The 26,310-nt window shown below is 48.2% G+C and overlaps 2 protein-coding genes across 21 annotated transcripts in view; one reads left to right on the top strand and one right to left on the bottom strand.

The window, feature by feature from the left end:
- The window catches only part of CEP15 (centrosomal protein 15), a 34,373-nt gene extending 28,894 nt beyond the window's left edge, over nt 1–5,479 (top strand). For all 5 annotated transcript variants that reach the window (XM_056335308.1, XM_056335304.1, XM_056335306.1 and 2 more), the window contains one exon: nt 5,107–5,479. In XM_056335308.1, coding sequence (XP_056191283.1) covers nt 5,107–5,166 — 60 coding nt within the window. In that variant the 3' untranslated portion in view covers nt 5,167–5,479. The remainder of the gene's footprint in view (nt 1–5,106) is intronic.
- An 18-nt stretch (nt 5,480–5,497) lies between these two features.
- The window catches only part of CADPS (calcium dependent secretion activator), a 220,843-nt gene continuing 200,030 nt past the window's right edge, over nt 5,498–26,310 (bottom strand). For all 16 annotated transcript variants that reach the window (XM_056335290.1, XM_056335291.1, XM_056335294.1 and 13 more), the window contains 2 exons: nt 8,619–8,723; nt 5,498–6,837 (listed from right to left, as the gene is read on the bottom strand). In XM_056335290.1, coding sequence (XP_056191265.1) covers nt 6,658–6,837; nt 8,619–8,723 — 285 coding nt within the window. In that variant the 3' untranslated portion in view covers nt 5,498–6,657. The remainder of the gene's footprint in view (nt 6,838–8,618; nt 8,724–26,310) is intronic.

Below are 26,310 nucleotides of genomic sequence, written 5' to 3'. Positions count from 1 at the left end.
TGGGGGGATGGCCTTGTTCTCACTTTCCTACTGAGAACGTTTCAGAAAAAGGAGCAAAAAACAGTGAAAATGGGTAGAAGCCCACTTCAGTTTTGTGTTCCTATTCCTTCCCTTTTTTGCTTGAAAGAAGGATGGCCAAAAAAAATAAGTGGGACAAACTCCACGTGTTTTGAATTATTCTCCCCTTAATGAGGTAGAAAACCATCTCATTTTCAAAATTACTTGTTTTTTCAATGAAAAAAATTGAACAGAGTAAGAATCTTTCCAAAGCCAATCTTTCCACCACCTTTTTGCAGCTCATTCCTTACTCAGTGTTCACCAGTCTTTCTGGCTATGCCACATGTTACATTGGTTGGGATTTGTATCAGCCCTTGTTCGAACTGTTGTCGTGGATGTCCCCATCCGCTGCAGAGCAGGACTCCACGGGCTGCAAGGTACCGCGGTGACAGCGGATGGCACATGTGGGACTGGCTGGGGTGCAGCATCCCTGTCCCTGGTGGTGGCGGCTAAGTCAGAGGGAGCCTGGCAGGGCTCCCAGACGGGCTGGTGAAACTGATGCTGTGCCACTTGGGCACAAGTAAAGTGCTGATTTCACCCCAGAAGACATAATCTGGAAGAACTACTAAAAATCCCCCCAACAATCAGAGCCTGAACTAAAAATCCAGACCTTGTTATTGCAGGAAAAAACTTCAATGCACGACCCAAGTATTCCCTGAATGTTCAAGAACACCCACAAATTTATAAAAATAGCTGATAATTTATTTATTTGATTTAATTATGAGCCTAGCTTGTGATTTTGGGGTGGGGGCGGGGGTGGGGCTGGAGTTAGTGATGCTGAAAAACCAATTTAGAGAAAAGCCCAGGTGAGTCATCAGCTCTGAGGAGCAGGGGAGCTGCTTAGGCTCTTCCTCACATAACGCAGAGCGTTGCAGGACCCGCCAGGGGCTCTGACCCTGCTTGGGTGAGGAGATCCCCACCAGGGTAACCGTTTCTCCCTTGGGAGCTATAGGCCTTTGGCTGTGTGGTCCGTGGATGAGGCTGGTGACCCACGGCCAGGGCCAGTATGTGTTGGAGGGAGGGCTCATCTCTTCCTGCTTACACACCTGGGTTAACCAAGGGTGGATGTGTCACAGCGAGCATTAGCTGCCCCTTGGCTTGTCATCCTCCCCGTCCCCATTTGGCTGTGCTACTGGATGAGCCCCAGCACTGGTGAGCATGGCTATGGGACATGTTCTTGTCCCTTATGTGAGGGTGCAGGTGGGCTTGGAGGCTGTCGTGTGTTCTGCCTCTGATGTACATCACAAAACCAAACCTGCAATTGTTGCTGGTTTAGCTGGATAGAAAAACCCCTTCCCTGTTACCAGTTCACCACCACGTTCACGTCAAGCCTTTGAGCTACTTCTCTCCTCCTTCCAGTGCATGCTTCTCCTCTCCAGCTGACAGCCTGGGACACCCCCCGAGATCAGCTGCTTGTGGAGCTCGCTCTGCCGAAAGTAGTCCTAAACGGTGTGGCCTTTGTTCCCACCCAGCTGTCGTATCCTCCGGGATCTGCAACAAGTCCTCCTTTTACAGACCCCCATCTTGACAGTCCCCAATCTGATCTGACCACCTGGTTTGTTTTTGAATGGAGCACTTAAGTCATAACATTTCTGTTTATTTCAACAACTGTATTCCTTGCATAGGAAATGAGCCAAGATGGTCTAAGGCGGGGAGAGCGAAGTATGTCGTGGTTGTAATTGCTTTTGCTCTCTCAATATAAAATTTTACAGTATAATCAAAATCTTATTTTTGTACTACTGGACTCTGTTATTGACTTAATCTTCTTAAATGCTCCTATTATTCCAGTGATTTCATCGTTGCATGTTGATTTTAATCTTTTGATCTCCATATTAGCTACTGCCTGCAACTAATTTGTTGCTCAGTGTTTTTCTTTGTTTTGACCTGTGAGGCATTTTCCTCATGGCACACAACTCTGCTGGCAGATTGCATATAATCTCTGCACTTTTTTTCTCCCATATTTTGCATAGTTACAACAAATGCAGATTTACAACTTGAAATGGAATATGTATCTTTTAGAAAGGCTGAGGAAAATATCACTTCAGGTTTAGCTCAAGAGCCTAAACGTGCTTGTATAAAGGAAATACCACTGAATTCAGCTCACCGGAGGGAGGTGTCATGGGGGCTTTTTAGTCCAGCAAGTTCAGAATTGGTGGCAACTGCAATAATTGTAACTTAAATTATATGCAGCCAGAGATCAAAGCATTGCTAGACCTAAGATGAAGAAGGCTGAGTTTTGCGAATGACTTCAGGGACTCTCCTAGCTGGACACAGTGGTGGCTCTGTTGAATTGTGACACCACGGAGCAGGTTTTTGAACAAACGGTGACACTGGTGGTAGCACAGAGTCGTGAACTTCATGAAGTGCAGAGGTTGAAACACGGCTCAGCTGTGTTTTGGTTGGCCATCAGACAACTGCTTTTTCCCTTGGTAGCTGATAGTTTAACCTGTGCTGATTTATCGAGTGCTCTGTTTGCTTTAGCTTTTTCTTTTAAAGCTTAAGATTTTTGCCTTAGGTTTGCTGTGACTTTTTAAAAAAGAACACAGTGTGAACATTGACGAAATCATCTTTGCTTTGCTGCGTGCCTGTTTATGCTTCTGAACACAAATTGTCTTCTAATATTTTTGACGTTTTGGTCACTAGAGAGGCAGAAAAGCAATTTCTAAGATGCCTATGGGCCGGCAGACGTGCATTACAGCAGAGGGGAAAGAATCTGTTAGTTGCTGAAATATAAAACAAATTGGATGAACAGCTGCTGACACTTGTCAGTCAAATAGTTGATAGCATTTTCAGTCTCCATGCCACATGCTTTAAGTAAGTCTGTCAAAAAAAGGATATTTTCGCTGGACTTCCCTGTAAATAGGAGAGAAGTTTTGGCCTGATCTATCATTTAAAATTTTGCTGGCAGAAGAAAGAAATTTTCTTCCTTCCCCAAAACTGATTGACATAACTGTACTGGCAGATTCTTCATCTAGGTGCAGTTGTACTGGCAGAAAGTCCTTTGACTGTTGGAGCTCGTTCCATCGCAGCAATGGGTTGAAGTGAAACCAGCAGCAGACCTTTGCATTTCTTGGCTGGGTTTGCCAGAGCGCTCCCAACCATCAGCAAGCCCTTTTAGATGCTGGACGAGGTGTAGCTTTTGCTCTGTAGGAGCCTGAGTCCTGTCCAAAGTGTAGTCTGCAGCCAGGAGGGCTTTAAACCCGGATTGAGGTTTTTTTAGAGAAAAACCAAACTGTTTCGGATTCAGCATTTCTGCAGGATTAACCCAAGGTGGCACTTCCCGCTCCTGGTACCGTGGTGCAGCAGCCGTACAGGACAGGATCGGGCTGCCAGCACCCAGGGAGCAATGTGCAGGGTTAAAGGCAGCGGGGATTAGGGTACTACATGCTCCTTTGCTCAGCTGCAGGCTCTGGAGCAGGAGGTTAAATCTTGCTTTGCAGCACTGCTCATATATGAGTTTTTTTCCCAGCTCACGCTGAAGTATAACTTGAAGCTCATCATTTGGGTCCAAGCTCCTTAAAAGAAGTTAGCTGGCTAATAATTCCCTGGTTTGAATGTGTGGTCAAGCCCAACGTATCCTCAGGTTTGTTGTGGAGTCTACGAGGTGCTTTATTGGGGTTTGAGGACACGCAAAAAGCTGTCACAGGCTATAGGGTTATTGCTAATGACAGAGAAACCCAGACGAGGGTGTCCATCACCGCCCTTTCAGGGAGGCACCGATGTGTGTTAGTGATGCACAGCCAAGGATCATCTCCTGAAGGCTGCGCCCACACTTTCATTCAAAAAACTGAGCAGGGCTCACTATTTTGAAAGGTGGCAGGTGGAAGTGGGCTGTGTTTTTACCCAATAAGTATTTCATGTTAAAAAAAAAAAAAAAAGAGGGAGCCATTTCTAGAGCAGAATCAAGCTGTTTCTCCAGCTCTGCTCTGCCTGACTGGGAGCAGAGCTACAAATTTGGGTCTTCTTCAGTGCTCTTTGCTACCAACCTGGTGATCACCCCAGGTAGGGTTTTCCCAGTGCCTCCTCTGTGACCTGTTGCCCTTCATATAAATGTTTGGGGCAGCTGAGGGAGAGTGTGAAGAGGGCATGAGCACACGTGTGCCTCAGTACGTGTATGGGTCTCAAGTGGATCTCAGCCACCCAGAAAGAAGGGACGAGGTAAGGCTTGCAGTCTGTTTATTGCTTTGTGCCTTGTGAGACTTGTTTTGTCAGGCAAGTCCTTTGTGGCCCTCAGGGTGTGACTGAAGGCTCCACGCAGAGCATCAACGTATGGATGGTTTTTGTATGCATCCCAGTGATGGACCTGCAGAGGCACCTGAACTGGTTTAGTTAGACCCAATATGACTCTCAACTTCTACCTCTGTTCCTCTGGGGACTGAGGACCGAGTAGTTGCACAGCTGGAGTGTGGGTAAGAAGGGGGAAGAGTGGCCTGTGTCAGTGCACAAAGCCACATTCCTGCCCAAATCCTCAGAGGTGGCTTTTCTTGGCAATACTTCCCTCTACCAGTGTCACGGAGCAAGACAGAACCCAAGAAGCGATCTGCTGGCCTACAGTCGGGGTTCAAAGCTTGTCTATCCTAGTGGATCAGATGGTTTGTCAACATGTAAATGGTGCTAAATGTGCACGCCTACCACCCACTCCTAAAGACCCTGCTTTTGTCCCTGTTCCAAAGGGGATGGTGGACACAGGTCACCACAGGTAGGTGGATGTTGAATGTGTAGGGTATGGCCATCCAGATGAGGCTGCAGAGCCAGGTGCTAAATTCTGCCACAGTGGGAAGGGACCCAAAAATCCAGCATTGCAGGTGAGTGTGCTCCAGGCTCAATAATTATCCCAGCCCCATTTGGGACTCAATAACCACTTCACAGGCTGTTCCAGAGTTCCCTGCTGCCTCCCACGTGTCCAGGGAGTCTCATGGCTCTTGGGCACTGGAAGATGGTTTGGTTTAAAAGTTCTTTATGTCAGAAAGGTTCAGCCAGGCAGGATGTTTTTCCAACGTTTGGCCATCTTGCGTTTGTGGGTGCTGAACATTTGTCCTCCTTCCTCAGGGTGGCAAGAGGTTGCTGTGCTCGGGAGTGAAGGACATCAACTCTTCTGCTCCTCTCTGAAATGACTGAACCCTGGGCTAACAGAAGTAATTTCTGGTTTGAATTGGCTGGTGGGATGGAGTGACTGCAAAACCTCTCAGAAAACCCCTGGTGGCAGGTAAGTGTTGGGCAAGGCTGATGACCATGTAACAACAGGGCTGTACCAGAGGGGACCATCAATGAGATGTCCAGAGGCAAATCATAGGATGTAGCGTGCAGATAGCAGTGGAAGCTGTGGAGGTGACAGCAGAAATGCCCTTGTACCTGGGGAACAGACCGTGTGGTCCCATCCTGACCTTGGGGAGTAAATGAGAAAACCATCTTCTTAATTAATAAACTGTAAAAACACCCATGAGAAAAGAAAATGCCTTTATTCTGAGAGGTGGGGGCTCTTACATCTCAGCTTGTATTTTTTTTTTTTTTTTCTAAGGCAGACATAAAAAGACTCCATAATTTATTCTTAGGACATCTGAATAGTTATTTATTGAGAAGCCACAGTTCTCACACTTTTACAACTGTCGGCTTGTATAAGGCAAAAAAAGCAAGATGGATCACTATTTTACACAGAAAGTAAAAGCTCTGGAGGAGGGACTGATGGACATGCAGTTACTGGTCAAAATGCAATGTACATGACATATATAAAAACCATTGTGAAACAGAGGAATTGTAAATTAAGGTTACAATCTACTGAAATAAATATTCAATATATTATTATAAACACATTTGTATAGTCTAAGATTGTAATTAAAGTTGTCTTTGTACATACACTGTTATTTGAAATTTAAACAAAAATGTAACATTTAGAGGAGCAAACGTCAACGTAAAACAACTGCTTTGGACTTGTAATGTGGCATGATATATCCATAATGATAGGATTAATCTGGTGTGGCAATTAGAATGACTAATCCTTTGGGATGTAGCCTCTATGGAGTTAACTGCATATTGAAGGGAAGAGCCTGGTACATTAACAAGGATGCAGAATGATTCAAACGGCTGTCTGGGTTTGTTTGTTTTCTGGTTTTTAAATGAACAGAGAGAACAAAAAATCATTTGTAATTGCCTTGTTCTTCTTTTAAAAACAAAGCTGATTTTTTATTAATTTTAAGCAGTTGGCATCCACAGAAGAGAAACAAAGAAATGAAAGGACTCGATTCACTCATCTTCACAACAATTTACCATCAATGTATATACAGTACATTAATGAAGCATTGTTTAAACTTTAATTATAACAGGGACACACCTAGCATGTTTTCTATGTAGTTTCTCCATTAACAGTATTAAACAATGGTGCTCCATATTGCTTATGAACAAATAGTTATGAAATTAGGAAACCGATGAATCAAAGAGAGGTGCTAATCTTATTACCACACAGCTAACATGGCATTTGTATTGGTAAACTTCTCATGGGCATTTAGAGCTGACATAAAAATTCCTAATGTGGCTAACTGAGTTACAGACGAGGTACATGCACGGATACCAGGCAACCCCGGCCGGTCCTCCGGGCCAGCTTCCCTAGTCATCCTCTTCATCTTCTTCATCGCTGTCCTTCATGGTGATCCCCTGGAGCCCTCCGCCTTCGCTGACCGACGCCGTGGCCTCCTCTACCGTCAGCCGGTTCCGGATGGTCTCGTAGGTTTTGTTGTTTAAGGTGGAATCCAGCACGCCTTGCAATCGGAAATCCCGGTACGTTTTCTAAAGCGGGGAGAGGCACGGAAGAAGGAGGAGACAGCACAGAGGTCAGGGCAGCACCGGCTCCCAGCTTCGCTGCCGGAGTCAGCCTGCGCCCCTGCGCCCGGGGCTTGGGGACACCAATGGAAGAGGCTGGCGTGCCAGGGAAATCCCAGCCCTGGGGGCATTTTGCATCAACCCGGGCAGCTCAGAGCGGGTGTGGGGGGTGTCCCTATGGGCCACCGCTGTGGCAGAGGTCCCTTTAGGGTGCCTGGGGCAACAGACAGCTCTGCCCTTGCAGGGTGGCTGGCTGTGTGGCTGCATGCAGGCTCCAAAGCAGGCATGTACTGCGGGCTGCTGAGGGGAGCCTTGCATATGGCAGCTTGGGGTCTAAAAAGGCATCAAAGCAACGGATGAGGGCTCTGCTCCAACTAACTTCCCTGGCTCCTGAATGCATTCAGCTGGCCTGTAATGTCAGATATTTTTCTTCACGCAGCAGAACGCTTATCGGCCGTAACCGCAGACGTGATTACACGTTCCCGGAATGCTCCATATTAAACCATCCTACCTACAGTATTGGGATTAAACAAACTAAGTCCAGGATAGCAGAGAAAATTGTTGATGTATAAACGTAAGCACACAGCATGTGTTTCTTAAATCTCTCTTTCTTCACCTAATCCTGAAGCTGGAGTTGTATTTCCCTGCTTAGCTATATTTCCCTTGTTATTATGATTAATATCTCTCATTTGAATTTATGTTTAAAAACTTCTCAGCTCTGTGAGATAAAACTCTGGCCTCATAGTTCATTTAATTCTGCTCTGTGGAAACTATTTACTGTTCTGCTATTTCAGAAAGTCCTTGGATTTGTTGTAGCTGCTTCTGATTGTAATATTGGTATAAATAAAGCACAAGGAAGAAAGCTTTCCTCAGCTAGCTGACAAGTAGAAATAATTTGTCTGTGCCTGTTGTTTTCAGTTATGAAAAGCACATTTAATACATTTCAGTTTTAATTTATTCATGCCTTCAATGTGTTCACTGCACTCAAGACCATAAACATTATAAAATACTAGACCAAAAAGCATTAGATAGAACCTAAAATGATCAAAAATATATTTACCCCCTTCTGTGATCTTATTATTTCATGTAAACCACTGTGATTTCACACTGAAATAATTATCATTAGTCCAAGGCACATGCACACACACACATATACACATACACGTGCACTCAAGGAAAAAAATGTTACTTTCAGGGTATGTTATCTCACCTTTGTGATCTCTTAGAGTTGATTATACACACCCATTGTAAAAGAAACAACTTCAATTAACTAGGAGAACAATTCTCATTTGCATTCTGACAACAATCGCAAGCCATAGCTGGGCTTAAATGATCCTAGTAAAACAGCATTAAAAACTTCTGGTTTGATTTAACCCCTTTTAACAGCGGGGTTCATTGGTGTGATCAACACGTTTGTCCACAAAAAGGCTAATTTTGCTGCGGACGCTGTACAGGGAGGGCCAAATAGCACCGGAGTTTCCCTTGTTTCAGCCAAGTAGTTACTTTGTGTTCTTATTTGCACACCGGTATTTTGCATCTATAAGCATTTCAAGTTCCCGTGTATCCTTCACTACAAGTCATGCACACAAGTGTCTTAACTTTTAAGAATTTGAATGAATGGCTTCGTTTATTTTCCTAAGACAAACGTAGTGACAGTTTGCCCTGAGAGAACACGCCACGCACATGCAGGCACACACACACGCTCCTTCTGACCGCAAGATGGTATTGAGAACATGTTGGCTGATTACCTTTACTATCCTAATGAGAGTTTTCAGTTGGTAAATGTGAAGTTGCAGGTCCATGCGGTCTGTCAGCCAGGTGCAGACAACATTCATCGAGCTGGTGTACCATTGCTGCAAGAGAGACAGGACTTCTCCAGCACCCACATCAGGGCTGTGTGCTGTGCCCTGAATAACGCGGGCTGCCCCCAGCACCCAGTTAGCACCAGCCTCTCCCACTAGCCAGCCTGTTCATGGGACATGACAGGCTCAGAGGGGGAGACAAGCACCCTCTTCTACACAGAATTTCCATGCATGAGCTTTTAAATTCTAATAATAACAACAACAAACTTATCAGGAGGGGTAATGGCCGCCAGCAACACCCCAAGGTTTTTGTAATCTGCTTTTGCCATTGATGGACCTTGCCAGCAGCTGTGTGCATTTGCCCCAGTCTGTTTTTTAACCCCTTCCCTGCCCCCAGTGAGCGCACAGTCCTGCCTTTAAGCGTGTCGGACCCACACTCAAGCTACTTACCATCTTGAAATTCAACCATAAACAGCCATGGGGTGAGTCTGGTTCCCTGATGGCGAGCGGAGGGGAGGCTCATATGGGGCAAAGTTTGGCTGCGGGTAAGGAGGCTGGTGTAAGCACCTACAGGCACCTGCCTGGGCTGTGCAGAAAAAGCTTTGTTTTCACCCTCACAATTATGAAAGATGGAAAAGCAGCAAAGAAATGAGTTTCTTTCAAGCTGCTGAACTCACAGGGCCCCTCCAGGGGCTGAAATTTTACTGCTTGTCTGTGAAAAAAGGCTTGCAGCTGTGTGGCAGCAGCCTGCCAGCCCTGCAGCGCAGGAAGTCTCCGGTGGGCTGTGGATCAGCGCCCTGCTCACGCAGGGCTGACATTGCACGTCTGACGCCACACAGATGAGCAGTGAGCCCTCAAGAGAAGGAAAAGCAGGGGCTCTGGCGGGGGGAGGAATCACAGAACCTCCCCAAGGCGCTCGACACAACGGTTGATTACGAAGTGGTCTGCATACAGAAACCCATCGCGCCTCTGTATGCACAGTCACACCCTTCTCTCGCCATCTCTCCTTCCACTCACACAGATAAAACCGTGTACCAGTGGCAATTAATCTAGAACCAGTTAAAGATTAACAAAAACCCCACAGGACCCGTTTATAAAAATCCTGATCGAGTGCCATCCAGGCTAGTCTGAGCTGCAGCTGCCTCCCAGCTAGCCTAAAGCCTCACGCCAGCCTAATGCAGGTATCGCTGCCTCCCCTCGCTGCACCTTCGGGGGGTCTCTGCTGCAGGAACGTGCCCCCTTCCCTCTAGCTGCTGAAGCTGCTGGTGCAGCAGGTGAACGGAGACAACGGAATATTCTGTAATCGCAGACCTGAGGCTGGTGACTCATTACCCTCCACTGTTCCCCGCCGGCTGAGGGGCCGGTGCCTGGCTGTGAGCAGAGCGCGGGTGGAACTGCTGCGCGTGCGGCTCCGACACCATCAGCTGTCACTGGCTTAGCTGGTGGCATCGGGGCCAGCAGACACTGCTGTCCCCGAGCACCTACCAGCTAGCACTGCCTCACCAAAGCAAACAAATGAGTGCGAGCTAAAGCAGCCCAGCATCACAAAACATGGGAGCAACAACATTACTGAGCCGTATGGTAATGCATCTGGGAGTTGCCACCTTCCACCAGGTGCAAGTTGCCACCTTGCACCAGACAGCAGAGGTTAGCGATGCTGCATGGGGAAGGGCTTTTCCCTCCCACTTCAATAGATGTTCCTGTACACCTGTTTCTACACCACGTCTTCTAAAGAAATGGAGGAAAAAAAAGACATGGAAGACTCACCAAAGAAATGGCACGTGGTGATCTTTTGCTTGATGCTTCCACCTTGTGCAACTTGTGTGGCAGAGATTCCTGCTGGGCCTTCATCTCCAGGATGGAGACTTGGCAAGAGCTAAGAGCTCAAATGAAACTGAGACAGGCAAGCAGGAGCTCCCTCCGTAACAGCAGTCAAGCTCAGATACTGTTAGCTGCCACTTGAGGTCCTGATGTCAGACTGGGGTTGAGTTGTGCGTGAAGCACCCTGGCTAGCTGCTGTAGGCTTGACCAGGATAGGAGACATGAAGGTCTAGGGGGTCTTCATACCTTCCAGTCCCTCAGACTAGTCTGAGAGGTCAGAGCATCCCTGGATATCCCTGGAGAGCCCCAGGTGCCTGTGGGTGCTGGGACAAGGACCCAGGACAGCCAGCTGGCAGGAGGGTGGAGGGGTGGCACAAAGTGACTGCCATCGCTGGGGGATCTGCCTGGGTTCCCTTGTAATGCAGAGGGCCCACACAGGCAAAACAGAGCAAAATCGTCAATGTTTATGTTACTTCCTGCAATCAGCATGCTTAAATGAGTCATGCTCGCGGGTGACATTAGCTGTGACCCAGGGCTGTGCTGGCACACGGATGCCCGGGTCACCCAAACGCCTCCTTCCATCACCTCTTTAAATCAAAACCCACAGAGGAACGAAGCAACCGTATGTTACACATGCACGCCCTCTCCTTCCCACTGCTGCCTCTCGTCTTCCACAAAACGATCTGCCGGGTGTTTATGTCACCTCTAAATGAGATGAGAAGTCTCTGGCGGAGGCAGGTCCTGCCGCTCCTGCTTGTCCCGTGCCACGCACACCTACACGGCTGCATGGATCTGAAACAGAAGTGCTAACCTCTGCCCCGAGCTTAGCGGCAGGGTGACTTATCTGCTACGAGACCTTCACATTAAGCAAAACGAAACATTTTTCTGTATTTCTGCTAGGCACACCAACATGCTAGATTCTGGGGAGATGCAAACTCCTTCGAGCTGAGTCCGAATCGTTCCCCTCTCCTCTTGAGCACTGGCTGACAAGGGCTCAGCCAGGCGTATTGCTCAGCTGCATGAAAGGAGCTCTCTTTCTCAAAGCTAAGTTACTCCAAAGACTTTCTGCTTTATGAGAAAAAGACAAAGTCTAATTCATTGATCTTGATACACAAAACCGTCACGTCACTTCATAGAGCACACACCAACTGCTGAATTTAAGCCCTGCATATTCATAAAAATAAGTTAGCCCATAAATTAAATGTTCCCTTTAGCTATCACTAGTGTTGATGTGCTATAAGACGCACAAGCCCTCTGATTCATGACTAACCTACCAAAGAAGATAACATTTGCATATGATTATATTATTAAAAAAACAACAACAAAGCCAAATGCTCCGAAATGGAAACGTGATCATTTCAGACAAAAGAACGCAGTCTGGTCCTGCCAGGACACCAACCGCCTCGGTCCCCCCGGCTGGGTCTGCAACTCCCTGTAGGGCAGCGGGGTGCATGCTGGGGATACAGGGCTCCCCGGGGCTCCAGCAGCTTGTCCCCAAACCCAAGGTGCAGAGGGCACAGCCCAAATACTGAACTTCAGGACCCTGCCATGGGGCTGCAACACATTTCAGGCACATTTCTGGAGCCCCCGTGCCAGCGAAGCTGTGGCATGGGCACACTGAAGTAACTAGCACAAATAGATTTTCTGAAAACTCCTCACACCTGGTTGTAAAGTATGAGTAGAGCTCACTGATGCTCCCAGGCCCACAGACCTCAACTCCACATATAACTGCACACACACATTACTGATGCTAGCTGGCACCCCTGCCCATCGCTCAGAGGACAATTTACACCCAGCCTAGGGGCACAGGGTGAGGAATGGCTGTGGAGGGTAGATCCTGGGGGATGCCACACATCCACTTGGACGTCAGCAGGGAAGGGCCCGGGGTTCCCGCAGAGGCATGCCGCAGCCCCTGCTGCCTGCTGTGCGCTGTGACCTGGCTACCAGCAGATGAAATGCAAACAGATGCTCTTCGGGTGCAATCAGAGCCCAGCAACAGCAAGGAGGTACCGTATTTGCACAGCCAGGAATTTAATCCCTCTTTCAGGTTAGTTTTCCTGTTCCCCTTCTGCCTTTCGTAGTGACCCCCATTGCTGGGTGCCAGCCTGGGTTGATGAGGTGGGCCACGGGCTGGCTGGGATGCTCCTGGACAGGCATTAGAGGACTTGAAGCACACCGAGGGGTGGGCTTCCACAGCTGCCCATCCAACACTCCAACCAGCTCAAGCAATAAGCTTCCTTGAACTGTGCCCCCCTCCCCGCCTTTTTTTTTTTTTTTGAATGCAAAAGCATGATCAATAAGTTGCTGAAATAGCAAGTTTGTCTCTGAATACATAAATCACAAAAATTGATATGAATAAATCTGCAAGTAACACACTGAGTGTGGCACATTTTATCAAAAAAAAAAAAAAAAAGCCCTGTGCTGGGTTCCTGTGCTTTCCGGGAGGTGGTGTCATTACACATACCCAGGAACATCTGCAACCCCCCGTCTTCTTTGGTGTGAGCTGAATGGAAGCATGACCTCCTGTTCCTTGCCATGAACCTTGAGTTCACACTCATATTTTACATGTTACAGGAAGCCACAGCTCACCCCAGGGGTGCTGCAAACAGAATCTCATAAGCCAGATGCAACACTGCTTCTTAAGGCACCTGAAGGAGCTGTATTCTTCATTCAAAAGCTTACATACTAGTAGCTTAAGGTCACTTCAGCTTTTGTAAAGAGTGGGACAAAACCAGGAATGCTTATAGGGCTGGGTTGTCAGCAGGGTAGCAGAGGGATTACAAGGAACCTGTGACTCTGCCTCTTTCTGCCTTTACTGGTAGTTTTTTTGTGTGTGAACAAGTGCCATACAACAGATTGAGGCTGGTATAAAGGCCTGGGACTGTGCAAGAGCACCCCGCTGAGCCTCAGCTGTGCTTGCAATTAGCAATAGGCATGAAATGATTATTGTTGTGGTGGCTGATGGCAATCTGAAGTGACAAGTTTTATGGGGGAAGTTGTAGTAGGGATGTTCAGCAAGTTTCTGCAAACCATTAATCGAAGGCTGCAGCACAGTTTAGTCAAAGCTATTTTATGTCATTCCAAAGGTCTCACAAGGATGCTGAAAGAATATTTTTCTGCTCTCAGTGCCTTGGAATGGAGTTTTTCTAGGTCAGGGATTCTTTACTGCCCTATTTAGTGTCAAAAATACCCATTTGCCTCAAATTAGCAGAAAGCTTGTAGTTAAGGGCTGGAGATTAGGCATACAAAATTACTCAGCAGGTGACTGCTGGGTGGATTTGGGGGTTGAGAAGTCTTTAAAACTGACTACAAGACATTATATACTTCTGACAAAAGAACATAGTAATCCTACCTGCTTGCTTTAACCACTGTTGTTTGTCTATTATTATGTGCTTTAATGCTCATAAGAGCAAAACTACTGGTGATACTACTCAATTACCATAGTAACTCTCCCCTATGACCTCTCATTTCAGTACTCGCTTTCCAACCAGAACCAATCCAAGCAGTGCAAATCTATTTAAAACTGTGACATACACTGCACAAGGAGGCTCTGAACGCTGGCTGGCTCCCTTCTCTTTGTCCCGGACACGGACTTGTTTCAAAATGCTGACAGGCAGCTTTGAAACGAACCCTTGAATCCAAGGTGTTTCAAAGGTGAGGGACTGGATGTCAGGCAGCGGCCTCTGCAGCATCCCTGCGCTGGCCAGCAAGGAGCGAGGGGACCACAGGGGTGGGAAGGGAGAGGGAAGCGAGCTGAATGCGAGTCTTATTTCCCAAAGGAAAACTGAACCTGCTTTCACGCAACAGCCCTCTCTCAAAAGTGACTCAATCAGCCAGGAAAGTAAAAAAAAAAATTACCAGCTCTTTGTATCTGGTGTTCATGTCCCCGTCCAGTGGGCCAGGAGCTCAGCTGGTAGAAGCAACAGTGGGGCTGTGCCGATTTACAACTGCTGACAGTACCTGACAGCTGACAGAGCTGTGTCCATCCCCATCCTGGGCAGCTCTGAGATCAAATTCGGTATCTGGTGTTGTCACACACGTTCACAGCAGCCACCTCCGCTTGGCAGGTGCTGCCTCGGCAGGGAAGGTGGGGATGGGGATGCAGCCGCAGCAGCTCAGGAGCTTTCTGGGGACCAGCTCTACACACACAGCTGCCAGCGTTGCATGAAGACTTGCTCGGTGAGTGGGAGCAGGAGCTCTCCTGGTGCACGCCGCCTGCCCAAGGGACCGTGCTCCCGTGTTGGCTCACAGCGCACCCGGTATGCACATGCAGCCAGGTTTGCACGCGAGGCTGGCTGCAGGCCTGCAACCGAAGCTCAGGCTGCTCGATGGCAGTCATGGAAGGATCGTTCTTCTGCCTGCAATCTTCTGTTGTCACCAAAGCATCCCTCTCTACCTTCCCTCAATGTTTCTTTCGCTGTTGATTGAGGCAGTCATTGCAATTACAGAACTTGGTAAAGACAGTAAGCGTGAAGCGTAGAGCCTCATGGCTACTGCAGTTTCCTACTCTTCTCTTTCAGAAAAAAAAAAAAAAGAAAAAAAAAGAAAGAGCGATTTCCCAGCAAGCCTGAACATAGATGGCATCCACACAATCCCCGTTTTGAGCCTCCTCTGAAGGCCACCTCAGCCGGGATGCTGGATGCGGATGAGAGCAGTGGTGGGACCAGGCGTGCCTCTTGCCCTGCTCCCCACCAGCACTAGTGAGGTCTTGGTGGGGCTGCCAGAGCTGAGCCCTGGCCATTTCTCAGTCTGTGCTTTGGAAACCCAGGTTTTTTCTTGCTGCAGAAGATGTGCCACCCCCAGGCTGCCCCACAGCCAGGAGAGTGTGGGAAGAGCAGGGACAAGGCCTTGGTGACATAAGAGTGGCTGAAACTCTTAAGGCGCATGGTGGTGGCCCCAGAGGAGGATGTGACACAGCCGAGGTGGGCGAAGCCACAGTCCCTCAGGCGCACACATAGCTCCACTCCTCAGTGTCGATAAGGAGACAGGGACAGACCTTCTGCCACGCAACGGAGAAGGAGGCGTATCTCTCCCCTGCAAGCATACGTTCCCTGGATGGCAAGCGGAGACCTGCCCACGCAGCAATCCCCATCCCATGCGTTCATCAACTCTTCTTCCCACTACACAACAAAATCCATCCTCTGCACCGGGTACCACTCCATTGTGCCCTGCTTACGGGCTCCCCCTCCCCTGCTGCTCGCTGGGGGCCCAGCAGAGCCATCCACCGGCAGCTCAGCATTCCCAGCTCCAAAACCTCCTCCAGCACAGAGGGCCAAACCTGCAGTGGCGTCAGGGGCTCAGCCCCACAGGCAAAGAGCATCTGGCTCCCTCACGTCCTGGCCGCGGCCACGGGTGGCATCAATAACAACCCAGTGACTCTTTCGATTTACACCTGCCAAGGATTTGGTCCGTTCCCCCAAGCCGGGCAGGAGCCAGGGCTCAGGAGACTGAGTATTGCATCTCTGTGAGTGCTCAGATTTTCCAGAAGCGGAGAAATTGGTGTGGCATTGCCCACGTTATAGAAACGAAGTTTAGTGGCTGTGGATCTAAAAGCACACAGCTAACCAGAAAATAAGTAATGAGTTAATATCATAGGCATTGATCAGCTAGTCTTACAATTAATGCTTCCAATAAAAAAAAAAAGCTCCCCCTTTTTATTCAACAGAATAAGAAATTAAACACTTGTGGGCTCATTCTAAAGAATGAATGAAATTGAATAAGCTACCTAGCACTTGAGATTCCCAGTGAGTGCTTGAATAGAGCAAACCTCCTGAGTTGAATGGATTGCCTTTTGGGACCAATTTGTCTCTTTTCACTCTTTATTCCTCCTTTTTTGCTGACAGATGTACAAAGGCGGAACTGCGCTGTGCAGCTTAGCTACATGCACCCACAGCAGCTGTCACTTTTGTCGAGCAAGTTAATCAAGCAAATGCCACCATATCCCACTTTCTATAAGGAACAACATGTTATAGACAGTAGTCTTGGGAGACGGGGAGGGAGGGAGAGAGACTTTATTTTAACTTTGAGTAGCTGGTATTTTTTTCCCCCCCTCTGTGTGTAAAAAAAAAAAAAAAAAAGAAGCAAAAAAGAAGCAGCCAAACCTGGTAGCACAAGCTGACACTTTTGTTTTCCCGTAGAACAAATATTTAATATGATTTTAACTCTAATTTGTACTAGAGGGAGAGCTGTCCGGTTTTAATTAAATTTAAAGGACTTAGGGGAACACAGTTAAAAAAGAAATGGAAGCTTTTTGTTTGCATTAACGCTTGTTGATAATAATATATCGATTGTCAATTGCTAAGCCCAAAAGATTAGTGTAGTAAATACTATTATCTGAATGCCACAAGTGAAGTGCTAGCTTCCCGTCCCTGCTTTTCCCTTTGTGAGGCGGTTTGAATCACTGGTTGTTATTTATACATTTTCTTTGATAAAACCAACTTGTGTGGCTGATTTTTTTTAAAACCCTGCCTCATTAAGTGCATAATAGCATTTACGTGCAGGCTTTCTGCTTTCTAGCCTTTCAAGCTTAAGCTTATATTCCTCTCTCACAACCATGTTTCAAAACTTGGGATGTTCACAAACAATTGGATACACACCAATATTGTATATATCAGATGCTCTCTCGCTATTGCCAAAGACTAGAATATAAGAGAACATTATCCGCAAAGAGTAAATAAATAGTTATCGTCCTGCTCCGCTGCTGCACGCCAAATAATAATGCTGCCTGATCATTAGGTAGCTTTTCTACTGCACGTAATTCTTTAAGTGTGTATAGTCTTGTTAGGCATGCAAAAGTCGACATAAAAAGTAGGTCTTTGGGTGTAGCGGCAAGGAGCACGCAACAGCAAACACCAAGGGGGCTCCAGGCAGCCCTCGGTTTACTATTAGAAAGGTGATTCCCCCCCTCCCCAAATTCACACACCTCAGAAAGTATCTTCTCTTTCAGAAAACACATCTATGTTTCAGTTAACAGATTGCAGTGTGCTAAGTTAACTTCTCTTCAGGTTTTCGGCTTGGTATGTTTGGAAGCAGAGTGCACAAATCGGAAGCATTGGGGATAGGTGAGCTTTTTGCCAAGCTCCGGACCCGGTGCTTGCACCTCACCCTTGCGAGTGAACCCTCCATCAGCCGTGCTTGGCAGGGCTCTCATCTTCTGAATTAAACCTCTCCATTAAACCCTACATTAAATTCTAGAGATCTAGTAAAGTGCTAACAATTTAATAAAAATCCCCTGAAAATCCAGGGTCTTTTTTAAAAAATAAAATGTATGAATTTATTCTATCAAAGCCTCAGAAATCTGCCTGAAGTCTCCCAGGTCACACTTGCACTGAGCTATTACTGAAATAAACAGCTGCACTGTTTTTTTCCTGGGATTTTTTGTCTCACTATAACACTTATCACTGCAAGTACAGACAGTGTATTCTTCAACATCCACCCCAGCGCTTTTACTCTGTTCTGTATTTCTTCACTAGGAAATTTCCTTCACATTGACAACGTAGCTATACAAGGAAGTTACGAAGTCAAAGGGGCTCGATATTAAAATAATTTGTATTATTATTTAATATAGTCACGGTACCAGGGTTGCCTAATAGGGTTAAGCTGCTAGCCAGAGCGACTCATCATCTGTCTAGGATGCAAATGGCATCGGAATTACATTATCCTTCCCCCCCCCCCCCCCCCAGCCCTTCCCTTCCCAAAAATAAACCACAAAAAAACCCACTTTGATTCGCATAAGTGCTCTGCCTTCAAACCGGGAAGGAAATTCAGGATGAAAGCTGAAGCGCAGACCCAGGCACATAGAAGTGCCGCACGCTTTTTGCAGTACATATGGTACCTGAGATCACCCACTGTTTGGGGATCGCAGCAACAGGGTGCACTCAGGCTGGCACCTCACCATTAATTGGCTTGAAGTTGGACCTGACGGGGCTCGGCAGGTCGGTGCCGCGGGTGTTAATGGGCGGCAGGCGCGGGACCCCTTGGGGGTACGCTTTCTGCCTGTGCTGCTGGGACTGCACAAACTCCCCGCTCGCCAAATAGGCACAACCCATCCTGCACGCTCCTCGCGGCAAATTTCTCTCTACTCTTAACCCAAAATAATTTTTATTCCTTTTCAGGGAGGAAAAGGAGGATCAACATCTTTTGTGTCAGCGGGGCCAAGGTCCCCACTAAATAAACATTCCTCGAGAAGATCATCTCTAACACTCTGCGCGCTCGGTGCTGCACAAAACCAGTTAACAGGTTTGCGTACGCGGCTTTGCAGGCAATCCCTACACTTTCATCACACAAGCAAAGGGTTCCCACAGCAGGTACACAGCCAGAAAGGATCTGCAGACCGTACTGCTCCTTTACCGGAGGAACAGCTCTGCTGCTGGGGATAGGATGTCTTGTACTTAGTCAGGTGTTCCCAAGCCGTACGCCAGGGTGCTGTACTCCGCTAGCCAGATGCCAAAGTCTCTGCCTAGCCAAGAGCCACATATTCACATCCCTGGCAGAGGTGATGGGCCACAGGCAGGACATGCCGATAACTCCCTGAACTTCCTCCCCTGGGGAGGATCTCATTGAAAGAGCTACTGCAGTGATGGCTCAGCTCCTACAGCCGGGGATGCCCCGGCCTCAGCACCCTGGGGTTTGCTGTGAGCAAATGCCTCTGTCAGCCCACATGCTGATCACCTCTGAATAAAGCCCAGCCACACGCTGCTACACCTGCTCTGAGGAGGACAAACCCCTCAAGCCACATGCTGGTCAGGGTTGGATGGAGGGCAGTGGGCAGAGAACGCTGTGAGGGAGACCTGTGTGGAAACAGGTGTTTATCAGCGGTGGGGAGCTGGGGCGCCGTGGTAGCCCACGTTTACAGTGGTCCAGGAAGGAAGCCCGCTGACAGCCCCAGCAGCACCTCTAACTTCTCTCATCCACAACGCCCTCAAACCAGGGACAACCCACACTTAAACCTGTATGTCCGCAGGCTGACAGCCCCAGCGGTGCTTCCTTTCCTCTCCAAGACAGGACAGTCCCCATCCTCGGGGACCGCATTATGCATCTGCAGAAAACACCACCTTCCAGGTAACAAGTAAAGCCTGTCCTGGCTATGTGCATCCCTGAGCTGAAAGATGCAGCAAGAGCTGGAGCTCGTCACGGGGTCCTGGGTGCACCGTCAGGCTGCTCTGGGTGCAGGGGCCTCTTTCCCTTTGCTGTAGATACAGCTCAGCAAAGTGCACAGCGCTTGCTGTGAACTGTCAAATAAAACCCAAAAAACCCTGCTGCTCTGCAGGATTTTGCAGACGTCAGTTTTCCTAAATGAAAGAGCTTCTGCATAAAAACATATAAAGGCACACACACACACAAAACCACTTCTGTATGGATGCTTGTTCTCAAATACTTTTTTTTAACCTATAAAATATTCTCTGCTTATTTCCAGTTTTCAAAAAAGAAATGAAGTTGACATGTTAAAATCTGAGTTTCTATATAAAGCAGCTTAGTAAAGCACAATATCCACACAATGTGCTGCTATTTTCCTGTCCTAGTTCCAGGGCCCTGTTAGTGCAAGGCAGCGATGGTATAACTGGATGCAAAGTTGCTCAATAAGATGCAATACAGTAATGCATGCTATGGAATGCTTTAGTTACACTTGTTACCAGATTGAATGGAAAGCTGTCATGAAGCGGGACTCCATAAACCTTAGCTGGCTCTTTTATAGCCTGCAAATTCCAAAAAAACAGCTAGAGGCTGCCTGGGTATCTTGGTCCTGAGCACAGGAGGGAGCAGCTCCCCGGCATCACTCCTGGGGTTACACATTGGAGGCAAGGCACTGCCTGCCCGAGTCCTGCTAAGCATTTTTGAATGCTGATATCATACATCCAGGGCGAGGTTTAAAGGAGCACTGAGAAAGGAAAGAGCTGCAGATCAAGAGAAATGAAGTGACCTGGGACAGCTAATCTCACATGCACTGCTGGCTGGCGCGGGCAACGGCCGCGATTGTGTGGGGCTGCATTGCAGGGGAAGTAAAGGAAAAGAGGGATTGAAGGCGCTGCTGGAAATCAGACAATTCATCATTGTCCGCACAGGGGCCGTTGGCTCACCCCTGTGCGCACCGTGGGTTCCTTTGGGCAAAGGCCCTTTGCGCAGCCTGGAGGGAGGAAGCAAAGCCCCCGGCAGCGGGGGGCTTGGCCCCACGGCAGCCGTGCCCCGGCAGGCTGGGGGGTCACCCGCACATCTGCATGCCCTGGGACATCCCGGCCCTTCCCACGCTCCTTGCACCCCCAGGCTCAGCTGGCAGCCCCATGGGCTGGGGTTCACCGGGAACACCAGCACCTTCAGGCTCTCCTTCCTGACGACCCACAAGACTGGAGCTCCAATTAGCTAAAGGCTCTTCAACGAAGCTGGAAGGCAGCTTCAGAGTGCGCCGCGTAACTCGTACGCAGTTACAAATGTGCACAGACAGCTCCCAGTCAGGGAGCAGAGAGGCTGCTCCAAGGAAGGCGCTCCCTGCATCGAGGATGCCTTGCTGCCTGCAGTACGGCGCGATGGCACCTCTCCCCCAGCACCCACCCCGGCCGCTCACGTCTACCAGGAAACAAATGATCTTTCACTCAGTGCCGGCCCTAAACCAAAAATCTCCGACGCTCAAAAGCACTGTGCGGATGATGTTAGCAAGCCTATGCTGACCTTAACGTAACGGAGCAATCAGTCTGCCTTCTTAGAATGATTAATGGAAAATCTCCTCTGGAAAAGAAAACAAATTAACTGTCTTCAACCAAATGTCTACTGGAACATGAAAAGCTGTTCCGATAAAGACATTTAGGAGGAGAAAAAACCCCTTACGAGCATGTAAAATCCAGTGACAAATCTAGGACTTATTTTATTAAGACTTTCCCTAAAATAAATTAAATGGAGTCTACTTAAATGAGCACTTCAGGAAAGAAGCCTTGCTAAGGGGAACGCAGGAGAGGCGGGAGGCCACGCGCCAGTGCATGCTTGCTGCCGTGTGAAGCTCACGTACGGCGTGTAAAAGCACGGGGGCTGGTCCGAGCGCTACGCCCCGCTCCCGTGTGCCTCCGAGAGGGCCCGGGGAAGGACAAGAGGCTGCAGAAGGACAGTGCACGCTGCACCCCCTCAGGACAAATAGGATGCGACCCTTCCTAGAAGATATACGGACAACTGCGATCACAATTTCTTTATTTTTTTTTCCCAGCAAAGGCCCCTGCAGCGGGACTGACTGCAGGTGCGGGTCCGGGTCCTGCCAAGCCAGCCGAAGGCTGCGGCAGCCTCTGCAGCAAAAGCTGCACTGCTCCGGCTCCTCCAAAGATGCACGGGGAGGAAAAAAGCGAGCTGCACCTCCTGGAGCTCAGGCTGCCTAATTGTCTTCATTTCACAACTCACTCAGGAAGGGGGGGGGGAGGGAAGCAAAAAACAACGCAGAAGAAATAGCTCAGTGGAGGCCATATCAGGATGGGAGTGGGAGAGAGTTAGTGCCCTAATGAGCAGTCTAGCTGCGTAGGAGGGAAACAGGTTGTTGTCTGTCTAAGAGAAAGTGGTGAGTGCGGCTGCAAGCAGATATTAGATGGGGGCCCGGCGCGCAGCCTGATATCCGTTCTTCCCCTGATCCTGCAACCCGTCCTCCTGTGAGTAATTCTAACTCACAGTGAGTAGCTCCACTGACTCACGACCAGGCTTTTGGGTTCAAGGAGGGGAAAGAGAAGGGAGGGTGAGGAGGGTTCTCTTTTGGCATTTGGTTGTGCCGTGCAAGGCTTACGCTCTAGCAAGAAATGCCATGATCCTGCAAGCATGCCTTGAAGGAGCTGCCAAAATTCAAGTGGGTAACCCCACTGAAGGTGAAAGCTTTGCTTTTAAAAATAACCTAATGCCTAAGCATCTGCAGAGGACTTGCTGAATTAACTGATCTAGCTGTCAATCTGCGTTTTGTAATTTTTCCATATACGCAGGTGTGAGATCAGGCTCCAAATCAGTAGGTACTGAAACACACGCTGAGCTGCCCATAGACCCTCCAGTAAACCAGCGAGAAGCACTCAGTCAGGTTCCTGGAAATTTGTAGAAGGATTTTGCTGTGTATGAGACTTACACGGTGCCCTGCGTCCTTATTACTCAAGATCTCTGATACTGAGAAGTCAGTTACCAGTAAGGGCAGCCACTTTTGGAAATAGGAGGACAGTCCTGAGCCGTGTCCTTGGGCCCAGCACTCCTGCTGGGGACAGGAAACAAAAATCCACCAGCTGCAACATCAGCCTTGGGATATTGCTTGGGCTTCCTAAAACCCCACCTGAACCGAGCTGGAGGGATGGGACCCGGCACTAGAGCCCCAGCTGAGGGCTTGTGCCTGCCAAGGGTGGTGGGAAGGAGATGCTGGCTCCTCTAACGGCCGAGCCATGGCTTCTCCTTTGCTGCTGGGAGAGGACCTGGAGTGAATGTCCCTCTGCGCTGAGGACAGCACAGGGCACAGCAACCCCCCAGCCTCCCCATCGCCCTCCCTGCTGCGCCCTGCCGAGCCCACCCTGCCATCAAGACAAAAGCCCACCACCGTCCGGCAGAGGTGAAGGGGCTCGCTTTCTCATTTCAGGAGAAGATACCCCGCCTGGTATCCCAGCTGTGACATCGAGCTTCGAGGAAGCCGAACATACACAGCGACAGTGAAGTGGTAAAACTGCCTTCTGCAAAACTCGCCGCGGCTGCTGCCACCTCTGCGGGCTGTATCACTGCGTGATTAAGTTCTTACCAGACCTTTTGGTAAAGGCAACCTTCCTGATCTGATAACTGCCAAGGACAAGCCAAATACGCAGGGTCAATCTATGCACGTTTAATCCCCAGAAGGCAGATTAAGTGTATAATTGACCCATATAATCCATGTATCATCTCCAGTGAAATGTTTTCTATGTCCGGTTTAGGCAGACATGAGGCCCATAAGAAAGCGATCAGAGACACAGTATTACCATCGCAGTGGATTTCATCAAAGTTGGAGATGGCTTTTTAATCACTGATCTCAGAGACTGCTAGATTTAAGCAGATGAACTAGCACTAAGCACATCTGGTTTAATCCTTATCTTCTACTCAGGCTGGTGTCTTCAAGAAGTACAAGGAGGAAAAAAATAAATTAATTTTTTTTTAGGTCCTAGCAATCTTAGGAGCTTCTCTTGGTGTTTTGATCTCTCATATCAAAAGCATGTTTTTGTTTTTTTTTCAGTAAGATATTGAATTAATCATCAGAGAGAAAAATGCCATCTGCGCTATTTAGGGACTGCATCAGGATGCTGGAATTCGCAGGATCTCGAGGAGCTCACTTGACGTTCAGTGGCCTTTTGTGTACGTGCTACTCGCCTGTGGCTGGGGAGGAAACATTCTCGCTATGTTTTACATTAGTGTTTACCAATTTATGAGGAAGAAAGGTTGGCATTCACACTACCTACTAGTCAATCATAGGCTTTCTGGATCGCATACATTCTGACGGGTTGAAACCTATACTGCAAGTATCTAAGGGTGTGCGTGAAGATATACACACGTACACACATGTATAAATAACTTCCACTGAGGGGCACAACCCTCACAAGTAAAACTCCCACTGCCTTCAGACAAAATTGCGGATGTATAAACTCTGATCCTATGTGTCCCAAGCCACGGGGGACCTGAATTTTGCAGGATTGGTCTGAAGACTCGGGATCATTCTGAAGATATTTTCCCATGTTTAAGATACACCCGCCTGCCCCTGCCTCATCATCCCTATAAACAGTCACATTCCACATGTCAATTCTGCCCACTTTCTGGCCAAAAAGTGATAAAACCTTACTGTCTACCAGGCACTACACAGAGTTTGCGATCCTTCTGCCTTGTGTGCAAAGCACCACAGCTGTTCAAATCCCAAAGCACTCTGCCACACGCAGGAGCACAGGGAGTGGATGCTCCCATGCCATTCTGAAGCTCTTCTGTTACCACTGCTCTCTACCAACAGGCCTTATTACAGTGTTTTAGCTTTAAATGTTACCAAATCAGTGAGCCAGGCCAAGTAAATAAGTCATGTTACTCTGCAGTAAACAGCACTGCCAAAAAGCTAGTTAGGTTTTGATTACCAGCAGAACTCCACAATCAATCTGTTCACTCAATGATCCCAAGAATACAGATTTTTAAAATTAAGATGAATCTATTTCGGGGTGGGGTGGAGTGGTGGAAACCTGTGACTAATTTTCAGAATTAAGAGGATTAACACACAGACCACACAGAAATACTACAGTAATCTTCCACAAACACCCGTATCTCCCAAAAAGCATAGCCCTGTTCTGGAGGTGTGAGCAGGACACGCAATGCAAGGGAAGAGGGGTGGTTTCTGAGCTAAGAAATCATGGTAAATGCAAAAAAAAGACAAATTAACACAGCTTCTGTTGGGAGATGGCCTAACACACTCTGCAGCCTCTGCTCCTGGGAGGAAACAAAAAGGAAACGAATGGGAATGCTGGGCAGGACTATGGAGAAACAAGGAATTAGGATTAGGAACAGCCCAGGAGCTGCAAACCTCATGGAACATGCAACAGGCAACCTTGCACTGTGTGCCTCTCTCCTGCATCACTCACGGCTGCACAGACGGGAGATTTAGCCCTATATTGTGGGAGTTTCTATCACAATCCCACTGAGAGCAGAGGAACTGCCTGCCGGCAGGTTTAAGCTGTTTACCTGCCACTGCTGCACGTATTACCGGACAATATCCTAAAACTGGACTAAGCTTTTGGCTGCAGCAAGCCAGCATCGCCACACTAAGCCAGCAGAGGAGCTGGCCTTGAAAGTGTTAATAATCTCATTGCCTGGAGAAACTCTGCAGCTAAGAGGATTGCTCCTCTGTTGTGCTGGGGGAAGCGAGAACAAAATCAGGTCCAAGTCTAACTCAGCATCACAAATACCATTTTTGATTATTCCTCCTCTCTTTCCTATTAAAAAGGTAGCTAGCACCTAAAAATGTCCTTGGAAAATATGAGCACAGGTGCAGAGACCAAAGAAGCTTAAAGACCCCGTGGCCACGCTGCTTTGCTGCATTAGGTGAGGGCAGCAAAGGGCTGTGGCTGAGCTCAGGACAACAGAGTTAAGCATTTGCTCCCATCCTTACCGAAACGTAGGTGAACACAGCACTGATTTAAATGGGGTCTGCACCCAGGTGACCCCCATGTACTCATAAACCCTGCTGCTGCCCCACTGGCAGCACCTCAGCCGTGCTAGGAGCTGACCTCAGGCGCAATCAGCTTCTTCAGCTGCACCCTGGCAAAGACAATACACAACCGCTTGAAAGAGAATTCCAGTTTTTGGGTGGCTCGGGCTCAGCATATCCCCTCCCCCTCCCCCTTGTGAACGAAGGGGTCTGCAGCTCGCCCCGCTCGCAGGCGCACACTCACGTACATGGAACATGTGTGAAGATGCCAGCAGCACTGGGTCCCAAAACCATCCTGCCGGCATGGGGAATGGGAACGAACAGGAACAGGAATGGGAACAGGAATGGGAACAGGAATGGGAACAGGAATGGGAACAGGAACAGCTCCCACATGCTGCGGCTCCCACCTGCAGCCAGTGTGGGTCAAAACAGGCAATGCAATGTAAAAACCCTACTCCTGATTATTTTACATCACATTGACCAAGGAGACTTGAGGAAAGCAGGGAGGGAAAGAAAGGTTTTGCACTTTTTGCCTTCCACCAAGGTAGCTGCTCTTTTTTTCAGTCAACTGCTAATTTGCTTAAAATATAGCTTGGTGAAACTAAGTATGAGTGGATCAAACCGAAATCAATATTTGTGCTAATTACAGCCTTTTGAAAATTGGAAATAATGGCCCAAAGG

This window comes from Falco biarmicus, chromosome 4, assembly GCF_023638135.1.
Source record: "Falco biarmicus isolate bFalBia1 chromosome 4, bFalBia1.pri, whole genome shotgun sequence".
Lineage (NCBI taxonomy): Eukaryota > Metazoa > Chordata > Aves > Falconiformes > Falconidae > Falco > Falco biarmicus.
The sequence above is the reverse complement of the archived record's forward strand: the minus strand, read 5'-3'. Positions and strand labels throughout refer to the sequence as shown.